The sequence below is a fragment of the Gallus gallus genome, chromosome 28 (assembly GCF_016699485.2).
Source record: "Gallus gallus isolate bGalGal1 chromosome 28, bGalGal1.mat.broiler.GRCg7b, whole genome shotgun sequence".
NCBI lineage: Eukaryota > Metazoa > Chordata > Aves > Galliformes > Phasianidae > Gallus > Gallus gallus.
In genome coordinates, this window is record NC_052559.1 from 1,124,469 (window position 1) to 1,143,754 (window position 19,286).

The window sequence follows — 19,286 nt, forward strand, 5'->3', positions numbered from 1 at the left end:
GAAAGCACCAGAAAGCTCTTCTCACCTGTAATCAAGCTAGAGACAATGAGAGGAAGAACCAGCATCTGGAGCATGCGCATCAGCAGCTCTCCTGGGAAGGAGAAGTACTTGATCTGGCGGTAGGTGAGCTGGTAGGGCCGGAGAGAAAAGGCCAGGATGATCCCTGTGGGTCAACAAGGGATGAAAATGGACATGGTTTGTAGTGAGCTGGTGGCCTGCCCTCACTCCATCCTACAGCATGGCTTTCCTCTTCCACTTCTCCTTTGTGCTCCTCCCCTCCCAAAGGAGTGTAATGCTCTTTCTTTTCTATAATGCTGTGCTCTAGTTTTCTCTGCCTGCTCTCTCTCTCTCTATATGTATATGCATGGCAGCCTTGTGCTGAACCACCACCTCCTGCTGCTCCACTGGGCTCTGTTCCCTGCAAGACCGTTACCATCGAAGTGCTCACTCTTACGAGAGCAGCGACAGACACAGAGCCCCTTCAGCTCCATCTCCCCAACCAAGCCATGACAATAAAATAAAACCATTACGGGATAAACAGACTTTCCCCCACGCTTACACCCGGCGCCCAACGCTGCCCCATACCGAGCAAGACGGCAGCGATGGTGAAGAGGACAAAGGCGTTTCTGCGGAAGAAGCTCTTGGCGCTGTCGGCAGTGATGCTGCTCATCCTCTTCTTGGCCCGCGCCGCCCGCTTCTGCACTGCCTGCCGCAGGCGCTGCACCCGGCCCTCGGCGTGGAGCCGCTTGGCTGCATCCTCGTTGAGGAACAGGCTGTTGACGTGGCTCTGCTCGCTCATGGTCAGCCCCGGCACGCTGCTGCTCTGCCTGCGCTGGCCAGGGGGGAGCACAGGAGGGAAAGGAGCTGAAAGTGACTCATGTTCCCAAGGGCTTGTGAAGAAAATATAAGGATAGATGGATGCAGGCAACCCACGGAGCACACAGACACCTCAGCAGTTCAGCAGCTGCTGAGAGACCTTTCTTTGGTGGTGCAACGCAAATGACAGCCTCTCCATTTGCAATCCTGAATTTAAGTCAAAGAAACCCCCAGACACTGAGATCCTATTCCCCATGGAATGCACACCACCTCTGGTTTGGACCAGATAAACGCCTACCATGATACCAAGGCATTAATCATCCAGTGCTTCATGGTACAACTTGATTTATTTGGACTCCTTCTGTTCTTTTAAATTTAATTTTGGTACCAAATTATTAAATAGATGTTTCCATCTTTATCTGAGTTGCTACTGAGAAGCAGATTTTTAAATATATTTAAGAATTGAATGCATCAGTGCTTCTGAAAGTCCCTCCGGATGTCTCCTTGCTTCTGAAAATCCAACCCTGAAATCCAACCTCTAGAAAGAAGGCTTTAAGCATCCAGCCTTCAGACACACAAGAATGCTGGTGCCTTCATGGTATATTAAGAAACTGTTCCTGTGCCCCAGAAGGGCTTTCACACATCATCTCGTGTCCTCCTGTCTGACGTTACCAGCATTGCCTCTCACGCCTCACCCATTGCTGTCACAAACTCACTGAACAATCCCTTCCCTGAGCCAAAGAGGATCGAATATATCTGTGGGATTTCCAGCAGCCTGTCCCAGAGCTTACTGCCCTCCTGGTGAGAAATGTGACTGCTGGAGGGATGCGGTCTGACTTCCTGCAAACAAACTCCTGCAAAGTGAATTGCCAAATAAAGGGTCAGAGCCTCTGAGGCTTTCTTGCTCCCAAACTACTCTCTCCTCACCGAGCACCCTGCATACCTCGGGAAGGCGAAGGGCACTTTGTAAGCAATGCTCCCATTTCTCAGTGAATGGAATCTGCAGGCACCACCACAGCTTGGTTGGTGCAAAGCAGGCTTCCCATTTGCCACAGTGACCTAAGGAGACCCACACTGATCCAGGAAAATGCAGGCTGAGCTCTCCTTCACAGCTCGCCTTCCTTAGACCACATCACAGCAATGACAAGAGCTCCCATAATAGGGAAGGTGGGAGCAGCACCCATGCCTGCAGAGGGACTCACCTGCTTTGATCTCCAGATGTCTCCCCATCCACGTGCACCAGGAAAAGTATTTTTGTGCAAGGAAAACAAAATTGCTATTTTGATACAGGAAAGTTCAGGATGAATCACTAGGATGCCATGCTCCACCATATGCTCAGCAGCCTTCTCGGAGCAACGCTCATTGCACGGAAGGAGCTCACCAGGACTTGCTCTGTGATGTCCCCACCCTCTTGCTCTCTAGCTGCCCTTCTCCATCTGCACATTTTGCAATCCAGCAGCCCTCTCCACAGCACATTCCCACTGCATCGCCAGCCTAAAATTGTGTAAATACTCTCTATTGCATCAGCTGAAAGTCCTCCGGCTGCTGCAGTAAGTTGTCAAAACACACTTGTTGCAGATGAGCAGTCTGCAATGGCATGGATTTTCCTTCCTGGAAGGAAAAAAGTAGCTTTGGTCTCTTAGTGAAGGCTTTCCCAATCATGGATGCTTCTCCAGCCTCTGCTCTGCCAGAAGAACTGAGATATTCAAAAGAGCAGCTCTGGAGGTAACTTCAAGGCTAGATCAGGGAGCACAGGATATTTTGTAAGAAAGTCCAGTGTTGCAAAACTAATGCCTGGTTCCTGGCAATGAGGTTTCACATAACCAGTGGAATGTTGAGTGTGTTAAGGCCAGCAGTCAGAAGATGGTGAAAGTAAAAAATGGGGAAGGAAGACTTTTACAGTGTTTTGTGTGGCCATCTTCCCATTTATCATTTTGTTCAAAGAACAAAGTTGTTATCCACATAGTCAGCATGGGTTCATCAAGGGAAGGTCCTGCCTTAGTGATCTGATCTTCTGGGATAAGGTCATGGTGCATGAAGGGAAGGTGATGGATGTGACCATTCTGGGTTTCAGAAAGGTTTTTGGTGCCATCCCTTGCAGCATCCTTCTGGACAAATTGTTCACACTAGTGAACACACCCAGTTCACACTATGCTGGGTGATGAACTGGAGCAATGTTAGAGCTGCAGAGGTCATAGTGCATGGGGTTACATCTGGCTGGCAGATGGCCACTAGCAATGTTCTCCAGGGCTCAGTTCTGCATTCACCATTTCTATCAGTTATCTGGATGGAGGAGGGGAGTGCATGCGAAGTAACTTCTCCCATTATACTAAACTGGGAGGTGTAGGGACAAGAATCCTTGGATATATTGGATCTCAGAGAGATTAGCAATGACTTGAAGATCAACAAAGGGAATGGCTGGGTTCTGCACCTGGGGTGAGTAATGCAAGACATGGGTACAGACTGGGAGACGAGTAACTGGAGAGCAGCTCAGCAGAAAGGGGTCTGGAGGTGCTGGTGATGCACGCTCAGCTCAGTGTGCCCCGGCAGCCAAGGGCACACCACATTTTGGGATGCACTGAACTGGATGGACTCAAAGAGCCACAGTGAATGGAGTTCAATCCAGTTGGCAGTTGGCCACCAGTGGTGTTCCCCAGTGCTCAGCACTAAGGGTGTATGTTTTTAAATATTTTTATGCCTGAGAGGGGGTTGCAGCAAGGAGGGCATCAGTCTTTTCTTGGATGACAAGGGATAGCAAATGAGTAAAAAGCCTGAAGTTGCAGCAGGGGAGGTTTAGGGTGATTAGGGAGAATTACTTCATAGAGAGGGTGATCAGGCATTGGAACAGCCTGCACAGGGAAGTGGTGGAGTCCTCCTCCCTGGAGGTATCGAAGAGATGTGTGCACATGACACTAAGGGACAAAGGCACTAACTCACACTTTTCTGGGGAGAACAGCACAAATGGAACTCCTCTGAAGTGTCTCTGCATTAAATGCGCAGCACAGCAGAACCAAGAGTAGAAAATAGACATCCACGTAAAACAATAAGGCTGCACTCTCGCTGGGCTCACAGGGATGTGGTGGAGAGGTGGGGACCTGGAATTCAGGATCCCCGTGCAGATGGAACAAGGCAACTAACAGCACAGTGTGTGTTGATGGACCAAACCCTGCTCAGCAGTGCCCGGTGATCATATGAGATGCAACAGACACAAATTGAAATACAAGAATCCATGTATAAGAAAACACTTTTTCACTGTAGGGGTGGCTGAGCACTGGAGCAGGCTGCCCAGAGAGGTTGTGAGGTCTCTGTCCTTGGAGATGTTCAAAATCTGACAGGACATGCTCCTGAGCAATGGTCCTCAGCAACCAGCTCTGGTTGGTGCTGTTTTGAGCAGGGATGCTCATGAGATGATCTCCAGAGATCCATGCCAACCTCAGCCATTCTGCTGTCCCTCCATCTCATAGAATCACTGACTCATAGAATCATTAAGGCTGGACTGCTATGATCCTCTAGTCCAACTGTCAATCCATCCTCACTATGCCCACTAAACCATGTCGCTCATGCACATCCACCCTTTTCTTGAGCCCCTCTGGGGATGGTGGCACACTGTGACAAGGCTTAGCAGGACTTTTCAATACACCCTGTCCTTGGCAGTGCCCTGGAGCTGGTCTATTGGCACAGAGCTAGACCTGGTTCCTCACTCCTCTCATCCTCTAAGCCCTGCTCAGCACTCCTGCACCAGACTGAAAGATAAACCAGAAAACGCTGCTTCATTGAAACGTCCGAGTGAGGACCCCAGAGATGTCTCAGCAGGAATAGGCACTATCAGTCCTGGTGGGCCCTCTGTGAGATGCTCCTCCCGGACAAGCAAGCTCCTGGCCACCACTGGGATGAGGCACTGCAGGGCACTGCCATGGTGTCTGGCTTGGGGATGGTAAACACAAAGCTGAAGTTGAGCCATCTTGGGACAAACTTCACTGTCACTGCTTGGGACAAATGGACAGGAGACAATGATCCAAATGCTGATACTGACATTGTTGTCCCCTTACTGCTATTGTTGATGTAGAATAACACAGAAGGGTTAATCTAATTAGCCAGTTTTACTCCCGGGACTGGCAGAAGTCAGCCAAATTAAAACTGCCCACGGTAAAGTCTCTCTCCAGTTTTCTGGCCCCCAGGGGCCTGGGAAAAGGGGCAGCGCAGTCCCAGAGCAGCGCAGTTCAGCACAGCGTGTGACGCTGCACCGCTGCTCGGGGCACGCTCAGGAAACACTGCTGTAAAGAGGTGGCACTGGAAAAGCAGAGTCAGTGCCCTGCTCAACACTGGCTGCCCTGGGCTCCCCCTTCCCTCTGCTATCACAACTCTTTTCTTTTTATTTCATCGCTGAAAGCCAGCCAGAAACTGTGAAATAATCAGCACTTTGGAGCCCACTGTTTCTCTCGTCTCCAAGGAAACTCTGCTATCGTGTTTAATGTCAACAGCAGTAGGATTTTCAGGGAGGGAAGTCTCCCTGGGGAGCAGCAGGGAAGCACGCCGGATGGGAGAGGAGGGAAGGGGAATCTCTGCAGAAGGAGAGGCGCTGGGAAAGGGCTTGGCACAAGAACTGGCACTTCTCAGGGGCTGCCCTGGGTGCCCCCTCCTGTCCCACTCCCACTGCTGTCAGCGGCACTGAATCCAGCTGCCATGCCATTACCTATTTTTTGCAGCCAGCGCTGAGTGGGACAGGACAGAGATGGCTCATGGGCCATGGGCTGGAAACACCCTTATCCCTATGCCGGATGGAGCCTTAGCAGCTCAGCCCGTTGCTTGTCCTTAGAAGGGCAGCACATGCTGAAAGCAATGACACCAAAGTGCCTACGCTGAAGGTTTCCATTTGCCAGCCCAATTGGGGTGGGCTCAGCTATGCTGAGTTGCTATAGCAGCCCCTGGCAAGGCTTTGCACTCGGGAAGTGCTTGCCCATGTTCGTCTCCCAGCTCTTTGCCAGCCAACCCATCCCTCCGTAACAGGTACTGCAGGAGAGCAGATCTGCCCGGGCCCAGCCATGGGTGCTGGGAACCAAAGGGAGATGTGCATGGGGTAGGAATTCCATCCCTGCTGAGCACAGTGACAGTGGTGACCAATTCAGCAGCAGTTTGGGGGCCTAAATCCAACCTCAGGAGGACAAGTGCATTTCTCCCCATAGCCCTCAATCATACCAATGTCCCGTGACAACACTGGCTCTCTCCACATGCCCACCGTTATGGTACCCAGCCCCAAATACAGTTCCACTTCCAATGCATTCCCCTGTGGGCAGTGCCCTCTCCTAAAGTGGGACAAGAGCTGTCCCTGTTGCCCCCCACGCCTGTGCCCAAGGCAGTCTCCATCCACCCTCCTGCCCCTATCCCATCACCAGACCGAGCATCACTCTGATTCATGCATTCAGATTTCCCAATAAAACTGCTCACCTGGAACAAGTGTCAGTGGTCAGGCAGGAGCACAGTGGGTCTCTTTCTCCTCGGGGGATTATTCTGAGTTGTTTTGTTCCTTGATTCTCGAAGCTCAAAGGCAGGGTGTAGGATTTTCTCCTTTGGAAGGTACAGCATTAGCAGAGAGCTCTGAGCAATGCCTCCTGAGAGAGGAAAGGAAGACTGTAATATGCTCAGGATACATGGCAGTAGGGGTGGGGGAGTGGCGTGGAGGAGGAGACTGAAGAAATCTTCGATGATTGCAGGAGACCAGAGGACAGAAGCACCTGTCACCGTGATGTTGCACACAGTCCGTACTGGGTTGAGCACTATAACTGCACTTTCTTCTCCCTCCTCACACAAGAGAGTTAGCAGTAACAGAGAGAAGGGCAAGCTGTTAACCGAGAACCATCTCTCATCCCCATCCCCATCCCCTGCTGCCTGCGTGGGCAAGCTGTGTGCAGGAACAGCAGCACCTGCATCCCTCTGAGCAGGCAGATCCTTCCCAGCCCCGTCCGTGTGAGCAGGACCTCAGAGATCCACACACACCGATGTGGTTTGTCCACAGTAGCCCAAGGGGATGGACATGTGCCTGTGCCTCAGCCAAATAGCTGCAGTTTCCTGGTGGTGGGTTAGGCAGGTCCCAAGGCAGAGCACATTCACTGAGCGTGCAAAGGAAATGTGTTAGCAACACGGTCTGTCAGGGAGCCAAACTCTTCTTTCAAGGAAGGAGGCACTGCCTTTGCTCGCTGATCTGTGAAATGTCCGTTCCTGCTGTGCTTCCTTTCAGTAGCAGCCCTGCATCTCAATATTCACATTAATGCACAGGTCAGGTTGTGAGCATCACACAGCCAGGTGGGGCAGAATGAAAACATCAGTTCCCAAATACAAGCCCCAGTGTTGAGGTTACAGAAGCACCTCTGTTCCCATTCCTACCAGACACAGAAATCACAGGGAGGTGGTACACCCCCCGGTTCCAGGTGACCCCAGAGCAGGGGCTTTGCTGGGTACTCATCTCCACTGCAGAGCAGCAGCAATGCACTCTGCAGCCAGAACTTGCTCCATAGTGTGACTCCTCCAGCAAGGGGCAGATCAAAGCCTTGGTGTCAGCTCATGGAGCTGAAATGCCCCTGAGCCCTCCGTCCCCATCAAACTTAAAAGGAAGGGGAGAGCCCTCCTCAGCCTCAGGTCACAGCTCCCAGCACACACAGGCTTCCCTGCAGCAGCAGGCAGACATCCACCCGCAGGGTGACCATGTGGGGCTTTGTAGGGCAGCCCATTTGGAGCCTGCAGGCCTGACTAGTTCTATCATTTTCCTTCCTCCATCTGCCAAATCAGCACGGACACAGGCCATTGCTGCATCAGGAGACAAAGACACACTGCCTGCACCAGGCAAATTGCTGCACATGACTCAGTGGCTCATTTGTAAATGGAGGAAACAGGCACAGGTTTTCCTACCGAAGGCTGCACAAGTTCAATGAGGTCTCAGCTCATGTGAGCGTCAGCTGGGACTGGAAACCCAAACCCTGTGCGCTGCGAAGTGTCAGTCACCCTTTCAACAAAGCGTGTATTGGAATGTGAGATGATTTTCTTCCAAAATGCCTCCGGTTATCTGGCACAGACTCCAACAGCAGAGGGAAGAGGAGGCGGCTCATGGCTTCTGCCCCCTCTTTCAGCCAGCAGCTGGCCCTATAGGATTGCACCTGAGCTCACTGTTAGCTGCCCGCTGCAGGCCTGAGTGATTGGCTGCAGTCACAAAAGTGCTCCTCGCATGCACAGTGCATTTCTGGCACTACCCAGAGAGGGGCAGAGCTGCCCTGCACTTGGCCAGCTCAGCAGTTGCGTGAAATGGTTGATTAATGGTGGTTAATTGCCTATTTCCACCTTTTCTGCCTGCAGCCCAGCTTGGCTCATAGAATCTGTGCTAATTCCTACCCAGTTCCTTAAACCCCATTTAATATCTCTGTGCTTTCTTTAGCCACGAACACACGATGGCGGGTGCCTTAGAACTTCTCTTTCACCAACTTCATCCACATTTCATTTTGACTTTTAGCTGTGGCAACTCCCAGGCGCCTTCAAGTTATAAAATAGGGCACATGCAGCAACCTGACGCTGCACGGAGCTGCTTTCCCAAATCAGCTCCTTTCCAGTTCCTTCACAAAGGGCCTTTCAAAAAGATTTGTGTTAATCTCATAAGCAGACTAAAAATGCCCCATAGGTGCCGGGCAGCTTGCTTTGCACCCTCTTGAAGCATGTCCTCAGCCTGTGCCTCTGCACAGCTTGGAGAGACCTCAGTCCTAAAAGAGTGAGGATGTGGGCAAAGGACTCTTGAAATAAAGTCTGCACAGGGCTTCTGGTCATCTCACAGAGAGATATTCAGGCCCAGTGGAGCAGCTGCAGTATTGGGTTGGAAAACATCCAGCAGAAAGCTATGCCCACTGTCCCACAGGTTCACTACTTAACAGCCAGCATTTATCGCTTCAGCCTTCTGACAGCACTCAGTTTCTCCCAGCTGCTGAGAACACACCAGGAAGCACGCTGCCATGAATCTCAAGTGCAAAAACCCAGGTGCTAATATTCCCCGTTGCTAATTGCCACGGGGAAAGATGTGATTTTCTGATATGTTAAGCAATCCCTCAAATCTTCCTCTGCTGGATTTTGCAATTCTGTGGTCTGGTTCTCCTTGTTACAGTAACCTTAATTTGGGGGTTGGGATTAATTTTATATCTTGTGCTGCTCGCTCGGTCCAGGGAGCAGAGTCCAATTATGCAGCCATGACCTTCATTCCAAGTTAGCAGAGTTTCTGCAAATGAATCTCCTTTGTGTTAAGCAGAGCTGCTCAAATAATGGCATTTCCTCCCTATGGGAAAAGCCAATATTTCGACATTTATTTTTGCCCTATTTTGAAACAAAAAGCCAAAATTTAAACTCTTGCAACACATGAAGTGCAGAAAAGTCCTAGCAGAAATGTAAAGAGATGTTTTGTTTGGGATCAGACTGATGCAAATCTGCCCCCCCTTGAGCTGTAACACTGCTTCACGATCAGATTTTCACCTTGTTGGTACAGATGGCAGCTCTTGTGAAAATCTCATCCAAATCCCCCTGCCAGTAGTGGGAATGGATACGAGGAGTCGTTTAGATTCCCTTTTCTGCCCAAACCCACCTCTGACTCTTCCTTTCAGCCCTTGGCTTTCCTCCCAGCAGTACAAACTGTCTAGCAGTTCTGTCTTACGTATTTGAAAGAGGCTTTATTCAGGTTTCATGCCATAAACAAGTTCTTCCTAAGGATCTTTGTTTCGCTTCCCTTACTGTGTTTTTACACTGAACTCTTCTTAACATCTTGCATTATTTGGGAATGTGCTTTGTGCAGTGCAGACACAGTTCTAATGTGCATGTTGCATTACCTATTGAAAATTGTTTTCTTCATTTCTTCTCTTCCATAAGCAGACTGCACTTACACCTCCCTCCTGCCACCACCCTACCTCTGCAGCCCATGCCTGGCTGTACTTCGTGGTGCACAGCTTCCCCAGCTTTCATGCTTTCTGGTCACTCCCTATTCACTGCTGCAGTTTGTTGAGTCCAGCAAGGATGCCAACAGACATCAGCTGCCTCATTGTACATTAGCACAGAGCTTGCATTTGTTGTTAGGATGGCTTGAAGAAGCTGCTCCCCCTCCCCATCTCCCCAGCCTCCCTGCCCACACAGCTGGATGCTGACAGGGCAGCCAGGAGCAGCTTGGAAGAAGAGAATCTCACCCAATTTCCAAATGAGAGTTGGGCTCTAAGGAAATGGGTTATTAGGTTGGCAGCAACCGCTCTGGGATGGTCTGTGGCTTGAGGGGTGTGAGTGGGTCCCTGGCAGCTGGGAAGCCATGGAGGGGAAGATTTAATCTTCAGTGTAGGGAACAGCATCCCATAGGACAGCCACGTGGTAGGAAGACCAAAACTGGACAGCTGTTGGGCTGAGAGGAAGCTGCCGAGCCGCATGCAGCGTACACCATACTGTCTGACTGCAACTGTTGTGCAGCCAAGCGATGTGAAAACAGTGAGCAATGTTTCTTGGCAGGGAGTAGCGGTCCAGAGAACAGCAGTGGGCACAACTCCTACTTTTAAAACTGTTTGTTTCTGAGGATGAAATACTGTGAAGCAGCACAGCCACATGCTCCCCTGTAGCACACTCTGTATTAACATCCTAACATGCCTCAACTTCATTACAACAGGGGAATGGCTTACAGGGCTTTCCATCAACATTACGTTACATCCTACATGACTGAGCTGTACAAGCTGGAGAATATCAAAAAACCTTACTGATATTTCACATGTCTTGGTCCAGTGCTACTGCGGGTTAAGTCTGCCTTCTCCGAGCTAGGAAAGCAGGGTGGCAATACTTCTGCTGCTCTGATGATATATTTGTCCAAATTTAACTTGGCCCATTTTCTCTGGTATTCTCCACATGGTATTACCATTGGCATTATGCTCTCTTCTCCATCAGTTCCCAACTCTGTGTATGTGTACATTACAAGGACAAAAGGGACCATTTGTGATCATTTAGTCTGACCTCCTTTTTTAGGACAGGAATAGCCCTGTGTTAATTAATTTTCTTTTAAGTAGAATATACTATTTAGAAACATTTCTGAACCTGCATTACTCTTTCCTGGTGGTGATGAATTCGCCACAATTCCAGGCAAATTATATAAGCCTGGGTCTACCTGACCCTTGAATTTATGTATGATAATTTGGAAGAAGCAGCTAGCTCCTGCTGCAGATGAGCTGAGCAGAACTTAAATGTTAATATTAATACTAACACACCAAGGGGCTGTAGCATACCTTAGTTAATGTGGACATGGAAACACCATGCATACAGCACTCGCAGGCATAGACTAAAATGTTCATGAGATCTGAGTTATAAAAGCTTAATCAATGTGGATGATCCTGCAGTAGACACTGGACAGTCTGGACAGTTAGCAGCTCCAAGTTTCTTCCAGATCCCTGCCTCAAACAATTGCTTCCCTGAACACATATTAATGGGCTGCCTGTCTTCTATTCCCAAGTGAGATCTTTGACTGCAAACCCAAGTGCTACTTTTATTGACTTCTGGGGTCTGATTTTGCAGTGTGCTTTTCCTTGGAAATCTATCCAGTTATTTACCAGCTAACTTTCTTGAAGGAGAATAATTCAAAATCACAGGATTTCAGAGAAAACAGATGTGTAGGAAGTCCACACCCTTGGCTTTCCTTCACTGAATTGCAGAATCCTCTAAAACCAGCTGTTTGTAGCCACTCCTGATGGAGTTTGCCTTTTGTTCCCACCAATTCTTTCTAGGAAAATCATGCTTTTCTTCAGAGACTTTTTTCACTCATTTTTTCATCCTTCTGTCACATTTCTTTGACTCCTAATTTTGACAAAAACACATTTTTGCCTTGATGTAGAACATTGCTCTAAAGGCCAATATTTTGAAGAATTCCAGGTGCAAGCACAGTCTTCCCTTCACACAGATCTCCATAACTTGTGTTCCAGTGAAAATTTTGCCCCATGAAGAGCTACAGAAGGCTTGGGGCCTGCCACGTGGGTTTGGGGCCTGCTGCATTAGTTTAGGCCTGCCACATGGGTTTGGGGCCTGCTGCATGGGTCTGGGGCCTGCTGCGTGGGTCTGGGGCCTGCTGCGTGGGTCTGGGGCCTGCTGCATGGGTTTGAGGCCTGTGTCTCCCTAAACATCCAGGAAGAACCCAGCTGTACATGCAGTGCTGGGTCATGATTCAGGAGGCATCTGTGTGCACTCAGGGCACTGTGGGCAGGCTGCACCTGCCAGCTTGCAGCATGGCAACAAGGGAGTGATCACACTATCTGAGATGCCTCCTTCCTTAACCCAGCATCCTTGCTGAGTTCTCAGCTTTCTTCCTCTCCTCTGTTGCAGACCTTAAAGCAGATGGGTGACACAGTGGCCAGCAGGCCGTCAGACTTAGCTCAGGCAAGCACACGAAGCCCTAACAGCAGCATGGAGAATCTTGGAGTAGTGCTGGCTGCACGCTGTCAACAGAGCAACGCAAACTGTCTCACAGCTCATTACAGAAACTGAGCTAGAGGGAAGGCACGTTCGCAGCTTATCAGGCCACCTCCTCTGTGAGCTCTCTGATCTACTTTTCCAGTGATTGTTCCTGACCTAGGAGAAGCCCCTGAGAAATCTCACAGTTTGTAGCCTGAAGCTAAACGGGCATCAGCAAGCGGCCACGGTGGGGAGCCGGGAGCATGGCACGCGCAGTCTGACTAACCAGCTGGAAAATTCCACTCTGTTGGTCATGGCAGAGCACACTCAGGCTCTTAGGAAGCAAGCCTTGCTGGCGGTGTGATTATCTGCTCACTGGGCTGCTGCTCTGCACGGCTGCCATGTCACATTTACCAGGACACCCGCACTATCTGCTCAGACCTCTTAGCACCATGATAAGGAGTAGCAATGCAGCAGCGTCCTGCTTCCTTTGCTCTGTTTCACTGTATTTTTTTAGCACGGCTGACAGTCAGTGCAGGGTGACATGAAGAGTGAAGCTCCAGAACAGGGCTGCCAGCAGAACCTGCTTCTCCTGTGGCTCTGGCCAGGCTGTGCACAAGAAAACAGTTTGTGTGATGTTTTCACTACTGGCACCTCTGGTATGTGATCAGCCGTGGACATCCCTGCCCCAGACTGAACTGAAATCTGCTAACTTGTGTAAAGTTGGTAAAATGATGTACAGTGGAGTTTTCTTACTTCTGACTATCCATCCATCAAGACTAAAGTAATCCTAGCACATATATTTAGCCTTACAGTGTTGAAGGAATACTGACAGGCTGAGGATCTGAAAGCTTTCAAGTACTACCAGCCCCAATCTCTCCCTTTGCCTGTCTGTGCACACCTTTCCCCCCTTTCCTCTTTAAGGCTTGCCCTTTCCCTCCCATCCACACACTCTTACCTTCTGGATTTGCAGTTGTTCTCGCTGTAGGTATGTTTCATCCTGCTAGGAAGTGAGAAATGCCTGCAAGTGCCTGGGCGGAAAGCCTCGTGTTACAATGTCACTCGGGTCACCCATACACCCATTAGTAGCCACTGGCAATAAATCCCACGGGAATTAGGCAGCTGTAAATCCTGGAAACTATGTTCCACACTTGGAATGTACTGTTGCTGAGCTCCTTTTAACACTACACACTGAAGGAGTACAGAGGGCATCTTAGAAACCTACGCACTTAAACAGCAAATCAAGAAACAAACATTATTCAGACTTTTAATGTCACATCCCTAAAAAAGCATCTCTCTTGCTAACGACCACAAGGCACCCAGCTGTGTGTGATCACTGCATGCACGAGGAAGTCAGGGCAAGTCTCCACAATTAACCAAGAAACAATCATGCACCCTGCAGCAATAATCTGCTCCTGGCACTGGCAAGGGCAGCGAGGTGCAGGCAGGAAGCGGTCTCTGAAGGATTTTCCTTCTGTACTGAATAACAAGGCTGTTTACCAATGCCTCCATTCCACTGTATGCTTCCCCTTAGACAGGGTTTTAGACGCATGTCTAAGTTTTATCCACACATTTGAAATACTGCCTCAAAAACGAGTTGATGGGGGAGGTCTGTTACCACTTTCCAGGTCAGCTATTTTAAAATAAGGGATCAGAAGAGGGACAGACACTTGAAGAAGGGAAGTTTGCTCACTCTAACCAACATTTCCAGGCATCTAGCACATAACTTAATTCTCAAGTTCTGGTTAAAGTGCGTATCTTGCATAGCTATTGCAGAAAATGTGAAAGATGGAACTAAAGTGAGTGAGGTGACAGTCAGAGTCCTGCCTTTGCTTATATGAAACCAAAAAATGAAAGCTGCTTCTTGAAAGGTGCAGGTGTGTGAGCTTCTGCTCACAAAGCCTGGATGTGCTCAGATTTTGTAAGAAGAGCAAGCTGTATTAGAGACATCCCATCGTCACCCACTGCTGTGAGAATGGGAAATAGCACAAAATCTATGAACCCCAGGAAGAATAATAAGTATTTCCCAGTATTTGCCAGTCTTAGCACCTTTAACGCTTCCCCTGGAAGAGGAGTCCTCTCCAAGTTTTGGAACCTCCTGTATGGTTAACATAATGCCTTCATGCAAAGTCCATCAGCAAGCCAAGCATTACCTTTACAGGGCCATCACTGTACCTTCATGCAGTACACTACCTGGAGTGAAGCATCAGGAGGGCTTGGGCAGCAGCACGGAGCCCAGTGTTGTCCAGAGGCCAACCTCTGCCTGCTAAGGCTGAATGACAGCATTTGCAAACTCCTAGCTGCAGAGAAAAGCCAGGCACCGAGCTGAGAGGGAAAGAAATCCTTTGGAGAGGAGCAGTTATCCACCAGCTCCACAGCATCACATCTGACTTTCTTCTTTTTCTTTCTCGTGACTTTGACTCTTGCTGGCCTCCAAGAGCGAGGCCACACTGCTGCCCTCCCAGCTGGGCTGGAAGCCAGTGTGAGTGCAACCCGTGGTGCACTGCAGATATCTGCCTGGCTGCACAGACAGTGGTGTGGGATGAGCAGGATTTGCACCCCAATCCCTCACTGCTGGCAGATGTTGGGGAAGGGCTGCAGAGGGCAGCAGGAGCTGCTGAAGGGATGGAGCCAGGAGGCCTGAACTCAGGTTTTGCGATGCAGAGAGCTGAGAGAGACAGCTTGTCCTGGAGAGAAAAGTGACCGCAAGTGGTACTAATGTTGTCTGACATTAATTATAAACCATGGGCAAAGTTAGAACAAAGGACAACCTTCTCAGAGCACATAGCCATACACGGGGCTCCCTGGTAAATGCCAGATGAGCTCTTTCTTGAGCCCTGAACACCCCAGCATTGACCTGCAGCAGCAGAACAGTGCTGCTGCCACTCTCTCTGCCATGCCTGCTGGCCAGAACAGCTGAGCTGCAGGGCTGTGCACTGCACGGAGCTGCATGGGGCCTGCAAGCACCCTGCTGAGAATGCACTCCCAGAGTGCTCAGCCAATGCTGTGCTGTGTGGTTCACACGCAGCCTACATGCCAATGCATGGGGGTGTTGCCCACACTTCTTTCAAGATATCGACCACTTCACGTCTTTCTGTGATTCCATGGAGTTGCAGGGGCACCTCAGCTCTGAGGAGGAAGTTGTGCAAGAGGCAAGCAGACCATAAGAGCTTGGAATGCTTTTGCATGATTTTGCAACACAGTGGGCTAGCTGCAGCCTATCTGCAAAGGTTTGTGTTAAGTGAGAAACTGGGACCTCAGGTGTACTTTTGTGCAATGCAGTCTTCAAGAGCTTCACCAGGTAGTAAAGAAGCAAGCAGAGAAAGGCTTAGGAGATAAAGATAACTCAAGTATGGCTCGAATTCATCAAAACTGAAAAACTCAAATGAGAAATACCAGTACTTAATTACATGGCAGTTAGACACAGGCTTTCAGTTCTCATTTTCTTTTAAGCCTTAATTGCTTAAATCTCCCTTAATATCTGAACAGAAAGAAGCATCTCATGCCCATGGTTTGTGCAGCCAATCCAGTGTGGTGTGGAATGCACACAGACCCTCATGCTGAAAGTGCCGGTCTTCCACAGCACTGCTGCAGCCCTCCAGAAGTCCTGGGTGTCATCACACTATGCAGGAGGTGATTTTTTTGGCTTCCCAGGAATTCAGTCTCTCCAGAAGAGCTTAAGGCATTGGCTTGAAGTAGTCAAGTGCCAACAGCAGTCATTAAAGAGAGAGAATATTAATTTAAATCAAATAGTGAATAAAATCCTACAGTCGGGTGTTGAAGACATGTTCACATTGGTTATCTTTAAGGACAACAATTTTTAGCGCTGGGTGAAAGCCTATGAGGGAACCTGCCACAGTTACACGGCTCTTTTCACAGCCTGCATCATTTGCAGCCCTTCCAGCTCCATCAGCAGCCCATCTCCAACACGCGAAGCAACATCCATATGTATACACATATTTCTTGGGCAGCGCCTCCTATGATCTTATTGCAGGAAGGTGGCACTTAGAATGAAGCCTGGAATTCACACAATGAGAGATTTTCCACTACAACATTCTAAATGCACAAAATTGTCGTGGTAAAAATCATCACAGCTGATAACCTCGTCATTCAGAACAAACACTGATTACCAGGCACATCAGCATCACACCCCAAAGCTTTTATTCCCCCCATAATATACACTACAATGTATGTTTGTAGCTTTTGTTTCTAAATTAATAATTGGCTTTGATGACATTTTAAAGAGGTAGGTCATAAAGCCAAGACAGGTCTCGATTCTATTACAGGTAAAAATGTTGCAGACTGCCAGGAAATCTTTAAAAACATCATAGCTGTATAGAAGACAGAGAAGAGACTAAAGGTAATGTTTGTTTGCAAATGTATCTGAAAGCTCTTCTGCTCAAACATTTCCGTGCCCACCCATGCACTGTGTGCCTTCAGATTCAGGGTCTTTCTTTTGGGGTCTTGCAGCACTAGCAAGCCCTGGCAGGCTGAAATCCCCGTCTGATGCTACATAGCGGGCCTCTGAGGTAGGTGTTTAGATATGCCAGAGAGAGAGGCAAGAATGCGGTGATTTGGGACATTACGTGAGCACAGTCAATAGCAAAGAAGGGAAATTTCTGAGTAAGAGATCCTGTGAAACGAAGTGCCTGCTTCCCCATCTAGTGGTTATGTTCAGAAGGATGAGGGCTGCTGTAAAAATCCCCTGCTGGTCTCAAGGCTGGGGCTGTATGCATTCACCTTCGGGATTCAGCACTACACGTGTGGTGGTACACATCTGTGCACATTGATACTCTACAGACGGAAAGGCGGTTCCAGTGAGAACCAGTCCAAGTCTTCCTCCTCTTCTACCCGCATAGCTCATTCTGGACAGTCTTCATGAATCCTAGAATCACAGAATAGGCACAGGCACAAACTCCAGGGTCTCCCAGCAATGCAGGGAATCCTGTGAAGGTTCTAACCCATTCAGTTCAGCCCCTGAACAGCTGCAATTACTGAGGCTCCTGCTCATCCTTTCAAGCCACATTGTCACTCAGAACCCACCAGAGCTACGAGGACAACCTACACACTGATCCCAGTTTTGGACCAGAGGTTTCAGAGAGTCAAATCTCGAGAGCTGGGTTCAAGCTTATGGAGAATTAGGCATGGGTGCTACAGACCATGGAACCATCCTAAGGCATTTCTTCATGATCACGAGTGTGTTTAGTTGCCCTCACACATATGCACCTTGCTGGAAGTCAGCCACAGCTTTGAGTGATGAAGCTCCCAAAACAAAAGGTGGTTTTGTTGATCTCTCCATGGTATTTTTAGGATGGTGCCCACTGGTCTTGTGCTTTAGCACATTCCTGAAGTCCCTCAAGCCAAAAGACACATGGCCCACTGATCTCAGGGCCCAGGAAGCCTCCTTTTGTTGTGCTGGGCCACCACCTAGTGGGTGCTGGTGATCACATCACAGCCACAGACAAGGGCTACATGATGGCTTATGGAGACCAGGTTCTGAGCTGGCCCAAGAGTGATGTCCTGATGAGCAGAGCTGTGTGCCAGCAGGAAACAGGACAGTATACCAGAAAGATTAAACCTGCTTTGTGGCATCCCAGAGATGCCAACAGCAGATCTGGATGGCTGACTAGTGCTCAGACGTATGAGTGCTGGGGAGCAGTGCCCTGAAGATGCCTAGGAGATGTCCCTCTCTAGAAGAGGGGCAGGAGAGCAAGCTGGCTTCTACATTGCCAGCCTAGCCTGTTCCTGCTTCAGAAATGATGGGCTTTGGGAAGAGCACACACCTTGCCTGTATAGCCCATTACCACTCCACCATTAGCCCCTCAGATATCCAGCATGAATGGCAAGACATGCAGAACATAAGGCATCCAAAATAGCTGAGAAATAGTCTGGCATTCCAGCAGCAGCCTCTGCCAATGCCTTCTACAGATCTTGCAACAGAGGTGCAGCAGATCTTGGAGATCACTGCTGCACTTCCACTGTCATTATGCCTAATGTCCAAGGGTGGAACTGGCTGGCACTTGGACATGGTCAAATCCCTGCAGAGCAAAGGACACAGTGCCACCTTTAAAGCCAGTCCAATGAGACCAACCCTTCCTGCAATGCTTCCCATCATCCACCACACGTGTTGGGTGAAACAACATCTTGCAGCCACAAGCCTCAGCTGTCTCTACGGCAAGCATCATTTTTGCCTGCTGTTCTGGCTCAAAAGCCACGAGCACCTCTGAAGCAACAAGTTCCCCTTCCTCATGCTGATAGCCACCTGCTCCTGAGGAGCCCAGGGGAGAACCACTGCACCACCTTCTCATGTCTGACCCTGCGGTCACAGCTGCAAACCAGGAACAGGTGACACTGGACATGACCAGGGCTGCTGGGTGAGGCAGATAGCACCCATCTGTGTATGTATGGCAACAGTGACCAGCAGTGAAAACAATGAGACCAGTTGTTAGCAATAGGAGATGTAAACCTCTCCTGTGGTGAGGTGTAGAGTGGTGTAGAGCAAAAAGAAAAAGAGATTTAATTTGGGCTTAACACCAGGTCTCAGCTGTATATGACACTTCTTGGTATTCTGCTAAGCTTGCCAGCCAACTCCCCTTGAAGATGATTCAGCCATAGGAGTTTCGTGGGCATAACCCATAAGTGGGAAACCCAAGCTACCCCTGTATCTTGGAGTAGTTGAGTAGGTCATGGAAACATTGCACTGTGTCACATGAGGCACCCTGGCAATGGATATCATTTGGGGGATAACAGTCTTGGCCTCTGACTCCAGGAAGTTACAGCCCTTCAATAATACTTGATGGGGAAGAGTAGGATAGCAAGTCTACTGAGAACAGAGGCAACTGCCTGCTTCAGCAGCACATGTTCTGAGAAGACACAGTCCTGCTGCGGAGGACAGTGACGTTGCCCCTGCAGACAGCTTCCATGGCATGGGTCACACTCAAGCACAAGTGAATACAGCAATAGAGACCTAGTAAGAGACATTGCAACATTTAGTTTCAGTGATGGCTGGGCCAGCTACGACTGCATGCAGCACTTACTAAGCT

The 19,286-nt window shown here is 49.3% G+C and overlaps 1 protein-coding gene across 7 annotated transcripts in view; it reads right to left on the reverse strand.

Annotated features, from left to right (window-relative positions):
- SLC1A6 (solute carrier family 1 (high affinity aspartate/glutamate transporter), member 6) overlaps window positions 1–14,641 on the reverse strand; it is a 28,460-nt gene extending 13,819 nt beyond the window's left edge. The window contains exons 1-4 of one of the 7 annotated variants that reach the window (XM_040653611.2): window positions 14,437–14,641; window positions 6,262–6,425; window positions 586–827; window positions 26–163 (exon numbers count right to left, since the gene is read on the reverse strand). In XM_040653611.2, coding sequence (XP_040509545.1) covers window positions 26–163; window positions 586–799 — 352 coding nt within the window. In that variant the 5' untranslated portion in view covers window positions 800–827; window positions 6,262–6,425; window positions 14,437–14,641. Of the gene's footprint in view, window positions 1–25; window positions 164–585; window positions 833–2,018; window positions 2,211–6,261; window positions 6,427–7,719; window positions 13,276–14,436 lie in introns of those variants that run through there. The other 6 variants (XM_040653610.2, XM_040653612.2, XM_040653609.2 and 3 more) reach the window with 6 other exon arrangements.
- Window positions 14,642–19,286: the final 4,645 nt, after the last annotated feature.